The 17,663-nt window shown below is 45.1% G+C and overlaps 1 protein-coding gene across 1 annotated transcript in view; it reads left to right on the plus strand.

The window, feature by feature from the left end:
* TSPAN5 (tetraspanin 5) overlaps positions 1-17,663 on the plus strand; it is a 144,168-nt gene that overhangs the window by 104,812 nt on the left and 21,693 nt on the right. Inside the window, exon 3 of the mRNA XM_066574014.1 lies at positions 13,505-13,651. Coding sequence (XP_066430111.1) covers positions 13,505-13,651 — 147 coding nt within the window. The remainder of the gene's footprint in view (positions 1-13,504; positions 13,652-17,663) is intronic.

The raw sequence follows: 17,663 nt of genomic DNA on the forward strand, positions 1-17,663 counted from the left end.
CAGAATTGCGGGCCCCAGCTCGGTGCTGGTATCTGCGGCGGTGTATGCTTCCTCCACTAAACCACCACCCTCCTCCTCCTACGCAACCTCTGTCTCGCCATCAAGATGTGTCAGCAGCAGCACGTCGCCAGATGTCGGTGTCGCGCGGGGTGGCAGTACAGCGGTGGGCAAGCGTCAGCAGGCCGTGCTGAAACTACTCAGCTTAGGAGAGAAGAGGCTCATGGCCCACAAACTGCTGCAGGGTCTGACAGAGCAGACCGACCGCTGGCTTTCGCCGCTGAGCCTCCAACCGGGCATGGTCGTGTGTGACAACGGCCGTAACCTGGTGGCGGCTCTGCAGCTCGGCAGCCTCACGAACGTGCCATGCCTGGCCCACGTCTTTAATTTGGTGGTTCAGCGCTTTCTGAAAAGCTGCCCACGCTTGTCAGACCTGCTCGGAAAGGTGCGCCGGCTCAGCGCACATTTCCGCAAGTCCAAGATGGACGCTGCCACCCTGCGCACCCTGCAACATCGGTTTAATCTGCCAGTGCACAGACTGCTGTGCGACGTGCCCACACGGTGGAACTCTACGCTCCACATGTTGGCCAGGCTCTATGAGCAGCGTAGAGCTATAGTGGAATACCAACTCCAACATGGGCGGCGTAGTGGGAGTCAGCCGCCTCAATTCTTTACAGAAGAGTGGGCTTGGTTGGCAGACATCTGCCAGGTCCTTGGAAACTTTGAGGAGTCTACCCAGATGGTGAGCGGCGATGCTGCAATCATTAGCGTCACCATTCCTCTGCTATGCCTCTTGAGAAGTTCCCTGCAAAGCATAAAGGCAGACGATTTGCGCTCGGAAACGGAGGCGGGGGAAGACAGTATGTCGCTGGATAGTCAGAGCACCCTCATGTCTATATCTCAGCGCGTTGAGGAGGAGGAGGAGGAGGAGGGGGAGGAGCATGAGGAGGAGGGGGAAGAGACAGCTTGGCCCACTGCTGAGGGTACCCATGCTGCTTGCCTGTCATCCTTTCAGCGTGTATGGCCTGAGGAGGAGGAGGAGGATCCTGAAAGTGATCTTCCTAGTGAGGACAGCCATGTGTTGCGTACAGGTACCCTGGCACACATGGCTGACTTCATGTTAGGATGCCTTTCTCGTGACCCTCGCGTTACACGCATTCTGGCCACTACGGATTACTGGGTGTACACACTGCTCGACCCACGGTATAAGGAGAACCTTTCCACTCTCATACCCGAAGAGGAAAGGGGTTCGAGAGTGATGCTATACCACAGGACCCTGGCGGACAAACTGATGGTAAAATTCCCATCCGACAGCGCTAGTGGCAGAAGGCGCAGTTCCGAGGGCCAGGTAGCAGGGGAGGCGCGGAGATCAGGCAGCATGTACAGCACAGGCAGGGGAACACTATCCAAGGCCTTTGACAGCTTTATGGCTCCCCAGCAAGACTGTGTCACCGCTCCCCAGTCAAGGCTGAGTCGGCGGGAGCACTGTAAAAGGATGGTGAGGGAGTACGTAGCCGATCGCACGACCGTCCTCCGTGATGCCTCTGCCCCCTACAACTACTGGGTGTCGAAGCTGGACATGTGGCCTGAACTCGCGCTGTATGCCCTGGAGGTGCTTGCCTGTCCTGCGGCTAGCGTCTTGTCAGAGAGGGTGTTTAGTGCAGCTGGGGGAATCATCACGGATAAGCGTACCCGCCGGTCAACCGATAGTGCCGACAGGCTTACAATCATAAAGATGAACAAAGCCTGGATTTCCCCAGACTTCTCTTCTCCACCAGCGGACAGCAGCTGTACCTAAACAATACATAGGCTGCACCCGCGGATGGAAGCATCGTTCTCTATCACCATTAAAAACAGGGACCTTTTAGCTTCATCAATCTGTGTATTATATTCATCCTCCTCCTGCTCCTCCTCCTGAAACCTCACGTAATCACGCTGAACGGGCAATTTTTCTTAGGCCCACAAGGCTCAGTCATATTACTTTAGTAAACAATGTTTATACGTTTCAGTTCTCAATTCAATAAACCGTTGAAACTTGCACCTGAACCAATTTTTATTTTAACTGGGCTGCCTACAGGCCTAGTTACAAATTAAGCCACATTAACCAAAGCGATTAATGGGTTTCACCTGCCCTCTTGGTTGGGCATGGGCAATTTTTCTGAAGTACATTTGTACTGTTGGTACACCAATTTTTTGGGCCCTTGTCTACATTGTAATCCTAGTAATTTTTAGCCCACCTGCATTAAAGCTGACGTTAACTCAGCTGTGCTGGGCACTGCAATGGGATATATTTATGTACCGCCGGTGGGTTCCAGGTAGCCACCCATGCTGTCGGTCCACACGGAGTTGTAACTCCATGTGTCCACTTCTAAAGAACCCCAGTCTGACTGGGGCATGCAGTGTGGGCCAAAGCCCATCTGCATTAAACCTGATGTTACCTCAGCTGTGCTGGGCACTGCAATGGGATACATTTATGTACAGCCAGTGGGTTCCAGGGAGCCACCCATGCTGTGGGTGCACACGGAATTCCCATTGCGGAAGTTTCCACGTTTGCAGTTCCTGATGGAGGTGGCACAGGATTGGATTTCTCATTGCTTCTGTACAGCATTATGGGCTATCGCCCCGCCCCTTTTAAAGAGGGTCGCTGCCTGGCCGTGCCAACCCTCTGCAGTGTGTGCCTGCGGTTCCTCCTCATGGCAGACGCACTTATAAATAGACATGAGGGTGGTGTGGCTATGAGGCCAGCGTGTGGCATGAGCGCAGCTGAAGGCTGCGCAGGGACACTTTGGTGTGCGCTGTGGACACTGGGTCGTGCGGGGGGGGGGGGGGGGTTGGGTAGCATGTAAGCCAGGAGAAGTGGCAGCGGAGTGTCATGCAGGCAGTGATTGTTGGAGGTAGTGTGGTGCTTAGCTAAGGTATGCCTTGCTAGTGAGGGTTTTTCAGAAGTAAAAATTGTTGGGAGGGGGGGGCCCACTCTTGCCGCTATTGTGGCTTAATAGTGGGACCTGGGAACTTGAGATGCAGCCCAACATGTAGCCCCTCGCCTGCCCTATCCGTTGCTGTGTCGTTCCCATCACTTTCTTGAATTGCCCAGATTTAGCGAGCAACGGCGATATACAAAAATGCTTGAGTCGCCCATTGACTTCAATGGGGTTCGTTACTCGAAACGAACCTTCGAGCATCGCGAAAATTTCGTCTCGAGTAACGAGCACCCGAGCATTTTGGTGCTCACTTATCTCTAATCTTTATTCTTTTACTAATTGAAACTTGATAGTGAAACATTCCTTTTTTTCTAATGTTTTTAATTTTTTAAATGTAGATTTTTAGATTTTGTTTTCTGTAGATGAATATGAGGGCTGCCATCTTCCCCGAGCCGCAGCTAACAGCATTTAGACATATGCTTTACAGCAGAACTCTTGAATCGTTCAGTGTGTAAGCTCCGCTACATTGTATGACTTCTATGGGAGAGTTTTGTGGGCATGCTTTGACACCAGTCGGGGTTATAGTGATTGTGAGTGATGGCTCTTGTGTTATCTATGTATAGAGTTGACTTTTCATTGTAATCCTGCCTGTGATGAGAATGAGATGATTGCTGAAAAGTTTTCTCCACAGAACAAAATGTTACAGCTTATAATTGGGCTTAATGGTCAGTGTAAAAACTGCAGGATTTCAGGGTTTTATTTTTAAATAGTTTGTCACAGCGAGAATCGAAAAAAAAATATCACCACAAATTCCTAAAAATATGTTTTAAAGGATTGTTCAACATAATTAAAAAACATGTTCCCTAAAACAAAACATAACAAAACAAGGTTATACTTTCCCCTCCTGGGTCCTTTTGACCTCCTGCGCTGGCAGGTCTTCCTAGTGACCTGATGTTGACATGCTTCAGAAGCCTGTTTACTGGACATCGCAGGCTGCAGCAGCTGATCGCTCCTCTGTGCTCCATATGAACCCACCAGTTTTTACCAGTTTGCATTGTATGCACTGAAGTATTTTCCCCCTAGAAGTATTGCTACTACAGGAGAACACGCCCGCACATACAGAATGAGTCAAACCGTTTATATAGCAGCACATTGGGGCTTTACAGCTCTGCACTAAGGGGCCATATAGCTTTCATGCATTGCGGTAGAGGCCTTCTGCTGAAGCCAGATAACACGGAGTAACAATCCATCTTGAGGGAAGACCAGACATCCTTAGGTCTCGTGTCCACGGTTGGGTCGGATTCCGCATACGGAATCCGTCCTGTGACTGCAGCGGCAGACCCTTCGTACCTGTGCGTGAAGGCGGCGTCTGTGCAGACCCCTCTACTTCCGGGTTATCTGTACTGCGGATAGTCCACATGGCTCGCCGTCAGACATGCGCAGTACAGATTTTTTTTTTCTAATCTCCTGTTTTTCCCACGGAACCCACAGACCATCTGCAATGTCATTTGTGGACGGTCTGCAGGTCGGACGGCTTCCATTGACTTCAGTGGAAGCCTTCCATGCGGGAACTGCACTGAAATGGAGCATGCTGTGATTTTTTTTTTCCGGACCAAAAGGTCCGCAAATGAAATCCACATGCTTTAATTCAGTTGCGAACGGCCATGTTTCCCTATAGGTGGCTTCCCCATCATCCACGCGGGTGCTCCATGCGGATTTTGCAATTCAAATTCGCCCATGGACATTGGGCCTTTAGTTGAGGATTTCTAGTCCGCAGTGCCTATTAAACTGAGGACTTTACTTTGGTTAGTGTCCTTTGAGGAAAAGATTTACTATTGAAAATATACCAGATTTCTGGTACAGATTCCACCAGAAAACTGTCTTGGAGGCTTTGCACCTCATTTATCATATGGAACTTATAGGGCCTTATTCACACAAGTGCATTTGCACTGTGCATTATACCTGCAGCATCTGTGCGCACCGTCAATAGAACCCATTGATTTCATTGGGCCTGGTCGCATGCGCTTTTTGCACACATTTCCATCGTGCAAATAATTACAGCATGTGCGGTTTTTATGCTTATTGCCCATTGAAATCATGGAGCGTGCTTACGTGTTTTTTGCATGAAGAAATACAGTAAACTACACACATGCGTGCAAAAAAAAGCAATGCGCATGTAAGTACGCTAACGCCCGTGTGAAGCAGGGCTTAGACTATGGTCACATCTGTGCTATGGATTTAGCAGGAAGCCGGAATCCGCTGTCTGAACTGATCCGTCTTCTGACGGAACGCGCTGTCGCAGCGGACTATAATGGGATCTGTTCGGTTTCCCTTCGGTGTTTTACAGGATGCGGTAACACTGCATGCAGCGCTGTTTTGTCCAGTTATAATGAAAATCGGCTCCAGAAGCTTGAACAGAACGACTAATGCTGATGTGAACACGTCCTTTAGACCATTCTTTTCTGCCAAGTATAAGGGGGGCGTGGAGTCATTGGGAAAGGGCGTGGCTTTACAGAATGGGCGTGGCCTAAATGACTTTTCTCACCACAATTTTGATGCAGACGCTGTTATAAAAGTAAGACAAAGCCCATGAAAATTCACCAGAACAGTGACCACCACTAGTGTAATACAGGGTACAAATATCCGGTTTGTATCACCTTTTGGGTAGATGCTACAGCGGCCCAAATTTCCTTCCATGGAGAATGACTGATTTGGGGCCCCCTTCAAGCAAAGTTTTCAAGCTAGCCTTGGAACCAGAAAAGTTCACGACGGTACAATTAAACTTAGCATAAAAGGTTCTGCAGGACCTCCAATTTTTAAAGTTTTTTTTTTTTTATCACATAGTTCCAAATTTATTAGCAGTAAAATGGGGAAAGCCCTACAAAAATTGCACTTTTTTCTTGCTGTATTTTCTGCATCCATTGGTCTTTTTTCGAACTCACAGCATGCTCTGGGGCTGGCGGGTTTTCAGGGGTCTTCTCATAGGCTACTCTTTAGGAAAAAAAGATATACAAAATAAAAAACACTTGTATATAAAATCCGGCCATTGTAAAAACAAACTGCATGTGATTTTTCTTGCTTTTTTGTTAAGAAAATGATTTTCTGATTTTATTATTTTTGGTCATTTAGCTCATCTGCGTCCTTTATGAACCGATGAAAGGTGCACTCTCCCCTCGGCTGGGAATAGATCACCTGTTTGTATGCCGCCGCCCCGAGTCACTGGGTTTATGAAAGCAGCCAAACCAGCTGTTCTGTGCCTTTCCTATAATACCATAAGAGTGAAGGGCTTAAAGGAACGGGGCGTGCGTTGTCTGTATCTTGAATACAAGCTATGACCTATTTGCAGAGCTTTCTGCTCACCGGACCCCTGTGTGGTTGATGCTCTTTATGTGTCAGGGTTTGGGCTGTTGAAGAGCATCCCTTCTTGTAATGCACAAAGCGGTTATCACAGCTGGCATACAAATTTTCCAGTCCAGTGGTGCAGAGAGAAGGAGCCATTTAGTGGAGAGAAGGAAGCTGGATGAATCTATTACTGGAATATTAACTTGCTGGATAGAAAAGAAAGCAGTGGGGTTTATTTACCATCCAAAATACAACACTTTTCTGGTGCAAATTACAACAGAAAACGGCCTTACAGGCGTGCGCCACTCGTGTACCTAGTCACTTTTGGATAGTTTTTCCAACTTGTGCAAAAAAGGGCAGGGCTTTAAACATTGCGCCAAATTGCAGTGAATAGTTCCAAAATTTGGGGCAAAAATGAGCCAACTAATAGGGGATCTAAACTTGGACTGGACCGTCTTAAAACTTGACGGATTTATCATTCAGTGATAAATGTGGCATATTTTATGACTGTCTAGTCACAGTTTGTGCTGTTACTTTTAGACAATATTGGTGAATAAGCCCCTCTGTGTCCGATTTTATTCAACCAAGCTTTAAACAAAAGATATCATTCATAAAAACACCAGGAAATAGAAAAATAGTTGAATGCAGTGATAGTTTAACGCTAACTATTCTAATAATGGAGTCATGTCCTTGCTCTATACAACCTACCGCCGGGGCCAGAAGTGTCCATAAAAGAAAACAGCAGCAACATAGCTGTCAGATCTTGGACCTAAAGCAATCCCATTCCGCTGAGCAGTATTCACTGCGGCGGAGATAATATGCATTTCCCTCGTGGGCAGAGCCAGATGGTCTCTTCTCTTCGTGGTAAGTGCAGAAGCATGGCTGAAACTATCGATACTCAGCAGCAGGTATTTCCAAGATGGCAGATGGGGGGCTTCATAATGCCGCAGTCTCCACTATCATTTTCACGAAGAGGAGATTCGCCTTTCCATAGCCCGATAGTTCTACAGCTCTCCATTACAAAAGGTCCTAAAATGTGAAGAGGACTGGCGCTGGAAATCTTACATTAAAACAATTCAGATAAGGCATGATATTGAATTATGTTAAGAAGACAAGGAAGGGAAGAAAGCCCCTGTGCTACTATGTGTGTTCGACCAATAAACAATAAGTGATTTGAAGTCCGCCAGGTCTTCTCTAAATCCAGGTTCACCTATCAGTCACAAAAGCATGGCTTCTGAGAATTTATTCCATCAGACAGTATTTAACACAGATAAAAAAGTCAAACAAATAGCTAGGCAATGCGTTTCGAAGGTCACAGATCACCTTTTTTTTTCTTTCAAGCAGCTATCATATCCACAACAGAGCAATTCATAGAGTGTAATAAAGGGCAAAAACAAAGTGCGGTGATTGGCAAACAGCACTTACCAACCAAAAGGTACCACCTGGACAGACGTATCATTGTTGATCATTACTCAATTCGAATAGATGTAGCCAGCTTTCAAAATGGTGAAAGGATGCTGGCAGCCGCCATTCAGGTATTGGCTTGGCGAAACTTTCTTATCTCTATGGAGATTGGAACTCTTAAAATCCAAAGCTCAAGGTCTATAGTCCTTACAGCTCACTGCAGTATATTATTCTTGGCATACTTTGAGGCACCTAAATTACCATCATGCTGCCATACTGGATAGTGTTAGCATTCCCAAGATGTCCCAGTATCGTCTACCAGTTTTTGCATAATACAAGGCCTAGAAACTCCAATGAGTCATTATAGCCAACAACAGAAAAAAATCTAAACATTTTATTGAGCACAAAGTTTTTCAATTAGAAATCATAGACTGGTAGAGTTGGAAGGGACCTCTAGGGTCATCAGGTCCAACCCTCTGCTCAGTGCAGGATTCACTGAATCATCCCAGACGGATATTGGTCCAGGCTTTGTTTGAAGACTTCCATTGAAGGAGAACTCACCACCTCCCGTGGTAACCTGTTCCACTCATTCATCACCCTCACTGTCAGAAAGTTTTTCTAATATCTAATTTGTGTCTCCTTTTCAGTTTCATCCCATTGCTTCTAGTCTTTCCTTGTGCAAATGAGAATAAGGCTGATCCCTCTGCAGTGTGACAGCCCTTCAGATGCTTCTAGACAGCTATTAAGTGTCCTCTCAGCCTTCTTTTTTGCAGGCTAAACATTCCCAGATCCTTTAACCGTTCCTCATAGGACATGATTTGCTGACCCCTCACCATCTTGGTAACTCTTCTCTGAACTTGCTCCAGTTTGTCTGTTTTTTTTAAAGGGGGGGGGCACAGTATTCCAGATGAGGTCTGACTAAGGAAGAGTAGAGTGGGATAATTACCTCACGTGATCTAGACTCGATGCTTCTCTTAATACATCCCAGAATTGTGTTTACCATTTTGGCTGCTGCATCACACTGCTGACTCATGTTCAGTCTATTATCTATTAGTATAGCTAAGTCTTTTTCACATCTGCTGCTTAGTCCAATTCCTCCCATTCTGTATGTGCTTTTTCATTTTTCTTGCCCAAATGTAGGACTTTGTTAAATAACTTTCTGTTAGTCGCTACCCACTAGATCTTTTTGACTACTCTCTCTCTCTTCCCTGGTGTTAGCTATCCCTCCTAGCTTTGTGTTGTTGGCAAATTTCATCAGTTTCCCATCAATTCCCTCCTTCAGATCATTTATAAAAAATGTTGAACATTTAGAATCAGACACGGATGCAGCAACTTTATCTTGTGTATATACGCAGGACATGATGTGTTCTATTTTGCGCTCGCGTATTACACAATTCCGACATGCTAAAGTGAGCTGAACTGCATAAGGCAATGTAATTGATTGCCCACGTAGCACACAGACGTACAGAGCCCATATTATGAGTGGTAAACATGGTCGTCTGTGCCCGGCCTTTGGCTGTATTCACATGGATGATTTTTCTGAAGGAGTGCTGTCTGATTCCAAAATGGAAAGAACTTGCACATAAAAAAACATATTTTTGATTTGGTTAATTCACACAAGCCATTTTTCTTTTGTACCGCTAATAAGGTTAACAAAATCACTGAATATTGTGCAATTCTTTTCTCGAATCACCTATTATTTTCTATGAGAGCCTTTAAAAAAACGCATTGCAATCACATGCCATGTAATTTTCATGCAAGTGCGATGCATAGTAACGCAGGTTACCATGGGGACCACATGAAAAAAATAACTAGGAAAAGCAGAGAAAAACACAATAAATAAGCACATGAAAATCGCATGAAAAACGGTCGTTTTTCACTGACAAAAATCGCACTCAACCATGAGAATGCAATCTTTAGGCTGCCTGTCCATGAGCTGCCGCCCAGGAGCAGGAGCCCGCAGATGGATCTCCTCGGTCAGCCTATCTGTCAGATGCTGCGATTTGCCACCCGCGAGCAGAGAATCGCTATGATTCTCCACTTGTGGACAGGGGGGCTGCGCTTTCCATAGCAACGCTATGGAAAGCACGCATTGTGTTCCCCGCGGCCGGATTATCGCCGCGGGGAACGCAATGCAAGAATGCCTGTGGACAGGCAGCCTTCTATCTTTTGTAATAGAAGAGACAGCCACAGGGTCCCAGCTACTGGGGCTGCAGGCGTTGCCTGCAGACGACCAACAGATACAAAATCTGTTGACTGTATTAAAGTAATCACTTAATTTAGGTTCTACTCAATGGTTATTGTGGCCTTATCATTCAGGTATGCTTAATTCTTATTTTGATGCATTGGAGAAGAAAACACATGAGAAACACTTAAGTGATGTTTCCAAGCTCTTCGGGTTTATTGTTCCAATGCAAGAGGTTATATAGTATAACAATCCCCATCACACTGCCCACAAGGTCAACCATTCAAAGTCTACAGCATTTGTAATACTTCTATCTTAGTAGAACATTACAAAGGTTAATCATGACAAAGCTGCATTCTCAACGTAAAATGTAACTAAAATGCGTCTTTTACTCACGTGCTTGTTATACACATGACACCACTGCATACAATATAATTCAGTACCTTCACAACTGAGTCCACAGAACTTGACTCGTGCTTCGAACAGTTTACCTACAGCACATCCTGCATTTTGCAGGTATGCTCGACACGTATATTCGATTGACCGCCCGTGCTATTAACGGATTGATTGACTTTTGCAGACATTTCTCTTGGTTTTTTTTACCTTCCCTCCTCTGTAGCCCTGAAGCTCTTCTTCACAAACCTCTTCTGTAAATTAACCAGATTCTAAACTAAAAATATTTCCCCCCTAACTTTCTCCTTCATGTGTTTAAGTATTTATGGAACTGTCAGAACTGCAGAGTTCTTTTTTTAAAGACATTAAATAGTGAATCTAGTTTTGGCTGACTGCACCTTTCTGAATTTAGACTGCAGGGAAGTAATGAGGTGTGAGGGAAAGACATGGATCCTTAGCAGTTTACACACTCAGCATTTACTATCCAACACTCATTGCTATTCAAGATGACTGGTGGAACAATTGTCAGCACAGAAACACCCTTCATTAGTAGAGTGTTTCTTCTGTCTATCTTATTAAGCTTTTCAGATCAGTCGCTATCGAGTCTTTAAAAGCACTATTTCAGAATGTGTCATTCGTGCCATGCTGTTCCTTTCCTACGCTTGTTATCTGAGCATTTCACAAACCGTATGTATTGCATTAGTTACTTGATACCATAAGACATAAAAATATAAGAATATGCTGCCAGGTATGTACCTTTTTTGGAGGTAGAGAGTGTAGATGTGATTTTCTTAAAGGAGCCAAACATCTGGTAACACCAGCAAATTTGTTTATGTTCATATGCATAACACTTTCATTCCCTCCACTCAGCTACATCTGTTATACATCCTCCTCTCTCTATAAAACGTAAAGCAGTCTTTCCAGCGGACAGCCAGTTGGTGACCACAAAGCAGATCATATGTACCATGCTACGAGGGTAGCCTAGGGAAGATGCCTGGCACTGCTTTCCCTGCTTATCCTATTGGTTCCCTGTAGCCTCCATTGGGCGGAACTTGCTGTAAACAGTTACACAAATCCACCTGCAGTTAGCTCCCCCTAGTGGTTGTTATATGCAGCCCCAACTGTGTCATTTATCACATAAAAAACTGAGCTTCCCTGACAGATATATTATGAAATTAATCAGTACAGATTTTTGGACCTAAAAGTTTTAGACATTAACTTTAAGCCCTTGGCACAATTTGCCATACATTTTTCGGTGCTTTGGTTATTTCTTTAATGTATGTATTACAGCTAACACACTACTGAAAATGCTAGGTTCAATATCAACCGTGGCATAAAAGTGGTTGGAACGATGAAATGGGCTCTCTCTGCCACCCCATGACATGATAGCAGGATGTAGATGGATTGTCATGGCAGCTGGGCGCATATATTTATAGTCCACAACACTTCTGCTCGATTCAACCCAAACAACCACTCACTGTGAATCAGCCAACCCAAACAACCACTCACTGTGAATCAGCCAACCCAAACAACCACTCACTGTGAATCAGCCAACCCATCCGCTACGATTAGAGGAAAGTAGGTTTCATCACCAACATAGAAGGGGATTCTTTACTGTAAGAGCAGTTAGACTGTGGAACTCTCTACCGGAGGAAGTGGTGATGGCAAAATCCATAGAGGAGTTTAAAAGGGGACTTGATGTCTTTCTGGAGAAGAAGGATATTACAGGATATAATTATTAGGTTAAGTGTCAATCCTGGTATACAGGCAGGTAGGAACTATTAGGGGTTGATCCAGGGAACAGTCTGATTGCCATTAGGGAGTCGGGAAGGAATTTTTCCCCCAAAAGGGCTAATTGGCTTCTGGCCCTGGGGTTTTTTGCCTTCCTCTGGATCAACACAGTAGGATAGACAGGCTGGACTAGATGGACATTGTCTTCATTCGGCCTTGCATACTATGTTATACTATGCTAACCCAAACAACCACTCACTGTGAATCAGCCAACCCAAACAACCAATCGGGTTGTGAATCGAGCAGAAGCGTTCTGGTGATAATCCCTATGCCTGCCATAGATGTGAGCCCACTAGGACCTGCAGAAGGCGAAGCCTATTTGGATGCTTGTCAATGCAGTCATTTGAGGCTCCTATAATACATTAAGACTAGAGATGAGCGAGCATACTCGCTAAGGGCAATTACTCGAGCATTGTCCTTAGCGTGTATCTCCCCGCTCGGGAGAAAAGGTTTGGCTGCCGGCGCGGGTGACAGGTGAGTTGCGGCAGTGAGCAGGGTGGAGCAGGGGGAGAGAGGCAGAGAGAGATCTCCCCGCTCTCCCCCCGCAGCTCCCTGCCCGGCGCCGGCAGCCTAATCTTTGCTCCCGAGCGTGCAGGTACTCGCTAAGGGCAATGCTCGATTGAGCAATTGCCCTTAGCGAGTATGCTCGCTCATCACTAATTAAGACCCATGGTGGGACTAAAAACAATTTTAAAATTAGTATTCAGAAAAAAATTTAAAAAAATCAAACTTGAAAAACTAAACCAAACACAAAATATTTTATAATGGAAAATAAAAAATACTAAAAAAAAAGTACATAACTGGTATCACTGCAACTATAATGAACCCTTGCTATAAAAATAATACATTATTGATCCCTTATATTAAATGCTATAAAAAAGTGATCTAAAATGGTAGCATAATTTTTGTTGTTTTTATTCCCAAAAAGGGAATAAAAGTTAATCATTAAGTCCCATGCAGCCCAAAATGGGAACACTGAAAGCAATAACTCATCCTATAAAAAAAAAACAAGCCCTTATAAAGCTTCATCAGTGGTAAAAACAAGACATGCCTCTCAGAATGTAGTGATGTAAAAACAATTTTTTAATGTTTTATTGTGCAAAAGCAGTAAAACCTAAAGAAAATATATATTTGGTACAGCTAAAACAATGGCGGAATTGCTGATTTTCTTTAATTCTACCCCTCCCCACTTAAAAAAAACAAAAACAAATAAAATAAAAAAATAATGGTATCCAGTATGTCATATAGTTTGTCCTCCAAAATGGGGGCAATTGATAGCTAAAGGGCTATGGCTTTCAGCTTAGAAATAAAAAAAAAGGGTCCTTAATGCGCTCACTAGCTGCATCATCAGGGGTTTATGGAGGAGTGCGGCCCATTCTGAGTTGTGTTCTGGGGCTCTAGGGTTTCTTTGAACAGCTGCGGTGTAAGTACGTATGGTAATTGGGTCTTCTGTCTGTCTTTTCCTCGGCAGGGCGTGCTTTCCAATATCTCCTCCATCACGGACCTTGGTGGCTTTGACCCCGTCTGGCTCTTCCTGGTAGTCGGTGGAGTGATGTTTATCCTGGGTTTTGCTGGCTGCATTGGAGCGCTACGAGAAAACACTTTCCTACTGAAATTTGTAAGTATATTTTAGTAGCACTTGTATTAGTTATAAGGGTTATATTTGATTAGAAAAACAAGGCTGCTTTCTTATGTTTGGAAGGCTTTTCAGGAGCGTCATAAAGAGTGCATAGTGGCATATGCATGAAAAAGAGCACAGTGATAAAACACTGTTTTTCGCCACATTTTTCATTTGAAAAAAAACCTACATAACACTTAGAGGAGTTTTCAGGGACTTACAAAAATAAAAGTTAGAAGGAGCTACAAATTGAATACTCCCCTATCTCGACTGCACAAAACCCGGAAGAAGCGGCAGGTGCTGTTCATTGCGTACGTGACTGCTCAGTCATGCAGATTTCAATGGTGATTCTTCTATGGTCGCTGAAGCCTGTGAGTGGCTGAGTGGTCATGTGCAAGATGCATGGCACGTGACCGCCCGTCGCTTCTCCTGGGTGCCGTGACCGCCCGTCGCTTCTCCTGGGTGCAGTGACTGTCCGTCGCTGCAGCGCTGCACGGGGAGCCGGGATAGGTGAGTTTTTAATTTATCTTTATTTTTTTTAAAGCCGTTTTAATCTTTTTTTTTTAATTTTTTTTTTAAAGTCCCATAAAATCCCTTTAAATATCTGGAAGACGGTGACTGTTGTATCATACTTTGTATATACTCTAACCTATACGGATGTATACTGCATATGCGGAAATCGATATACACAGCACACCGATAGAACTAAGATAGGTATGTAAGGCTGAATGAAGACAATATCTATATAGTTCAGCCTGTTTATCCTCCTGTGTTGTTGATCCAGAGGAAGGCAAAAAAAACCAGAGAGCAGAAGCCAATTAGCCCTTTTGGGGGAAAATTCCTTCCCGACTCCCTAATGGCAATCAGACTGTTCCCTGGATCAACCCCTAATATTTCCTACCTGCCTGTATAGCCGGAGTAACAATTAACCTTAGATTTATAACCTATAATATTCTTCCTCTCCAGAAAGACATCAAGTCCCCTTTTAAACTCCTCTATGGATTTTGCCATCACTACTTCCTCAGGCAGAGAGTTCCACAGTCTAACTGCTCTTACAGTAAAGAACCCTTTTCTGTGTTGGCGATGAAACCTGCTTTCCTGTAGACGTAGTGGATGCCCTCTCGTTACCCTCGCAGTCCTGGGTATAAACAGATCATGGGAGAGATCCTTGTATTGTCCCCTCATGTATTTATACATAGTTATTTGATCGCCCCATATATCTTTTTTCTAGAGTAAATAATCCCAATTTGGATAGCCTCTCTGGGTATTCCAGTCCCGTCATTCCATGTGCCAGTCCCTTCATTCCATGTTTCATTAAGGCACACTCCACTTATACAGCTTGAGGCAGCATGACAGGATTTTTTTATTTAGTGCACTTTGCACCACATCAGTTGTAACAAAGTGCTCCTTTAGGCCTCATGTCCACGGGGAAAATCAGGCCCGCTCCAGATTTTTTCATGCTCCATTTTTTTAAAATCCCTTTTATTGACCATCCGCGGGTATTTATCTACCCGCGGGTGGTCAATGCATCCCTATGGGGTGCGGATCCGCGGGCAGGAGAAGAGTTAAAATCCGCTGCGGATTTTAATTCTTCTTTTGCCCGCGGACATGAGGCATTAGGCCTCCTTCACACGGGCGACAAAGTCACACGATTTTGTAGCATTGCTACAAATCGCATATATGAGAAGCCCATGGTTTCCTGTGGGTTACTTCACACGTGATGTTTTGTAGCATGCAACAACCCGACACAAAAACCTTGCGGATCCGGTGATATGCCCGCGACTCGTGAGGTTTTGTAGCCCACGTTTCTCTATGGAGCCTTCCTCTCTGTTGCATCGCATTGCCCTAACTGCAGAAAATAATTAAAAATACACATACATCACCCTAGGCGCTCTGTCAGCCCGCCCGCATCTTCTCCCCGGGTCCCGGCACTGATCATCATCTTCTGTTCTGTCTGGGGACTGAAAAATCCCAGCCTTCTGGAAGCGCTGGCTGTGGTTGGCTGAAGCTTAGCCGTCTAAGGTGTGATGTATGTGTATTTTTTTTTCTCCTCTTCAGCTACAGCTTATTTTTGGGGTAGGGCTTATATTTCAAGCCCCCCCCCCCCCCCCGAAAATCCTTCGCATGTGATGCTACAAAATTGCGGTATTGCCACAAGAAGACGCATCGATATCGCACAGACCAGCGATGCGATATCGATCTGATTTTCTCACGGCGGTCCCATATCGCCCGTGTGAACGACGCCCTAAGGATTCTAGAATGTGTCACTTGTGTGCAGCCCTCTTCTGTAACTGGTATTTATACAATCCTTTGTTCCTTTGCAGTCGCTAGAACTCATGATTTGTAATAGATTATATAAAATGGAAAAAATATCTTCATTCCTTTCATTTTCAACACTTAAAACACATGAAATCGTTTGGTCAGGAAGGACACTAGAAGACGTGCTGAGATGCGAGGCCGCCCTCACAGATCATTACCCGAAGGTTACAAGCTAGTTCATGCAGTCGGGCTCTGTATATATATGACACTTAATGCTTTCTTTAGCAGTGGCATCCAGTGGATGACTGCAGCATTCTGGAACTGTCCTATTAATAAATAAAGCCTACATTAAAATGAATGGTACCAGTTAAGGTCTTGGTATATGCCCAGGGGCTATAACTATAGGGGATGCTGTTGCACCCGGGCCCAGCAGCCTTAGGGGTCCTATAAGGCCTCTCCTATCCATATGAGAAGCCCAGTACTAAAGCATTATAGTTGGGGGCCCTGGTACAGACTCTGCATTTGGGCCAAGAAGCTTCAAGTTACGCCTCTGTGTATGCCATTCAGTACAATGGAGGCTAAAGGGGTAAATGTGTATTTAATGAGGAGCTATCAGCTATCATGATTAGAGATGAGTGAGCATACTCACTGAAGCAAATTACTCGAGTGAGTATTGCCTTTTGCGAGTACCTGCCCGCTCGTATCAAAAGATTCGCGTGCCAGCGGGGGTGAGCGGTGAGTTGCGGGAGTGAGCGGGGTGGAGAGAGAGATCTCCCCACCCCTGTTCCTCCCCGCTCTCCCCTGCCGCTCCCCCCCCCCCCCCCCCCCAAAAAAAAAAATCTTTTGAGACGAGCGGGCAGGTACTCGCAAAAGGCAATACTCACTCGAGTAATTTGCCTTAGCGAGTACGCTCGCTCATCTCTAATCATGATGTGCCTCTCTGTGTGCTACAGACAGCAGGATCTGTAGTCTGTGCCCCAGTATAAAGAACACAGCACAGCAGCCAGGTTCCTCCCACAAGTTCTGAGAAGATTGAAAATCACAAATACAGGCTGCAGAAGGAAAAATACTGGCTACAAGTCATTTAATGGCCAGAAATAGTGTTTTCCCTCACATGCACGTACACAGCATCTGTAAAGTTAGGTACGTTTTCCATGGGTAGTAAAATGTCAGAGGGGTTTGCAGTCATTGACTCAGCTCAATGCTCAATGGCTGACCTCTGTCATTGGCTGCAGCAGCCTCTGCTATGGATGGGGCAGCCTGTAAACACGAAGTCAAGGGGAGACGCAGAGCAGTGGCCCTAGACACAGCGGGAAGAGGGGAGTATATGACTCTTTGCTGTTTTATAGGTGAAGATCTTCTTAAGACGCTACATTTGGTTTGATTAGTCAGTGCTGTCCACATGAGCGTCACTGACTAGTCAATCCGGCATGTAGCGACTTAGCCTACCAATACATACTACACACAGTGTGCATCAGGTAGTCAGATGCCGCATTGCCATGCTGGTTTCTCCAAGCCTCGAGGGTCACGCTAAACCTCAGTTGTCATAAATAAGGCAAAACCTCTGTGAAATGCAAAGTCTGCAGATTGATGAATCTTGTACAAATTTAGCTTGTTCTCTCCACTTGCCAATGTAGCTGGAGGTGCGGGGCATCAAGAAGGATCCTACTATACTGATCGACTAGTTTGCACATCTTAGACCTTTTCCCCAGGGCGGTGTGGAGCAGATTGGGATGTATTTAGACAAAATCAG

Source organism: Eleutherodactylus coqui, chromosome 7 (assembly GCF_035609145.1).
Source record: "Eleutherodactylus coqui strain aEleCoq1 chromosome 7, aEleCoq1.hap1, whole genome shotgun sequence".
NCBI classification, from domain to species: Eukaryota; Metazoa; Chordata; class Amphibia; order Anura; family Eleutherodactylidae; genus Eleutherodactylus; species Eleutherodactylus coqui.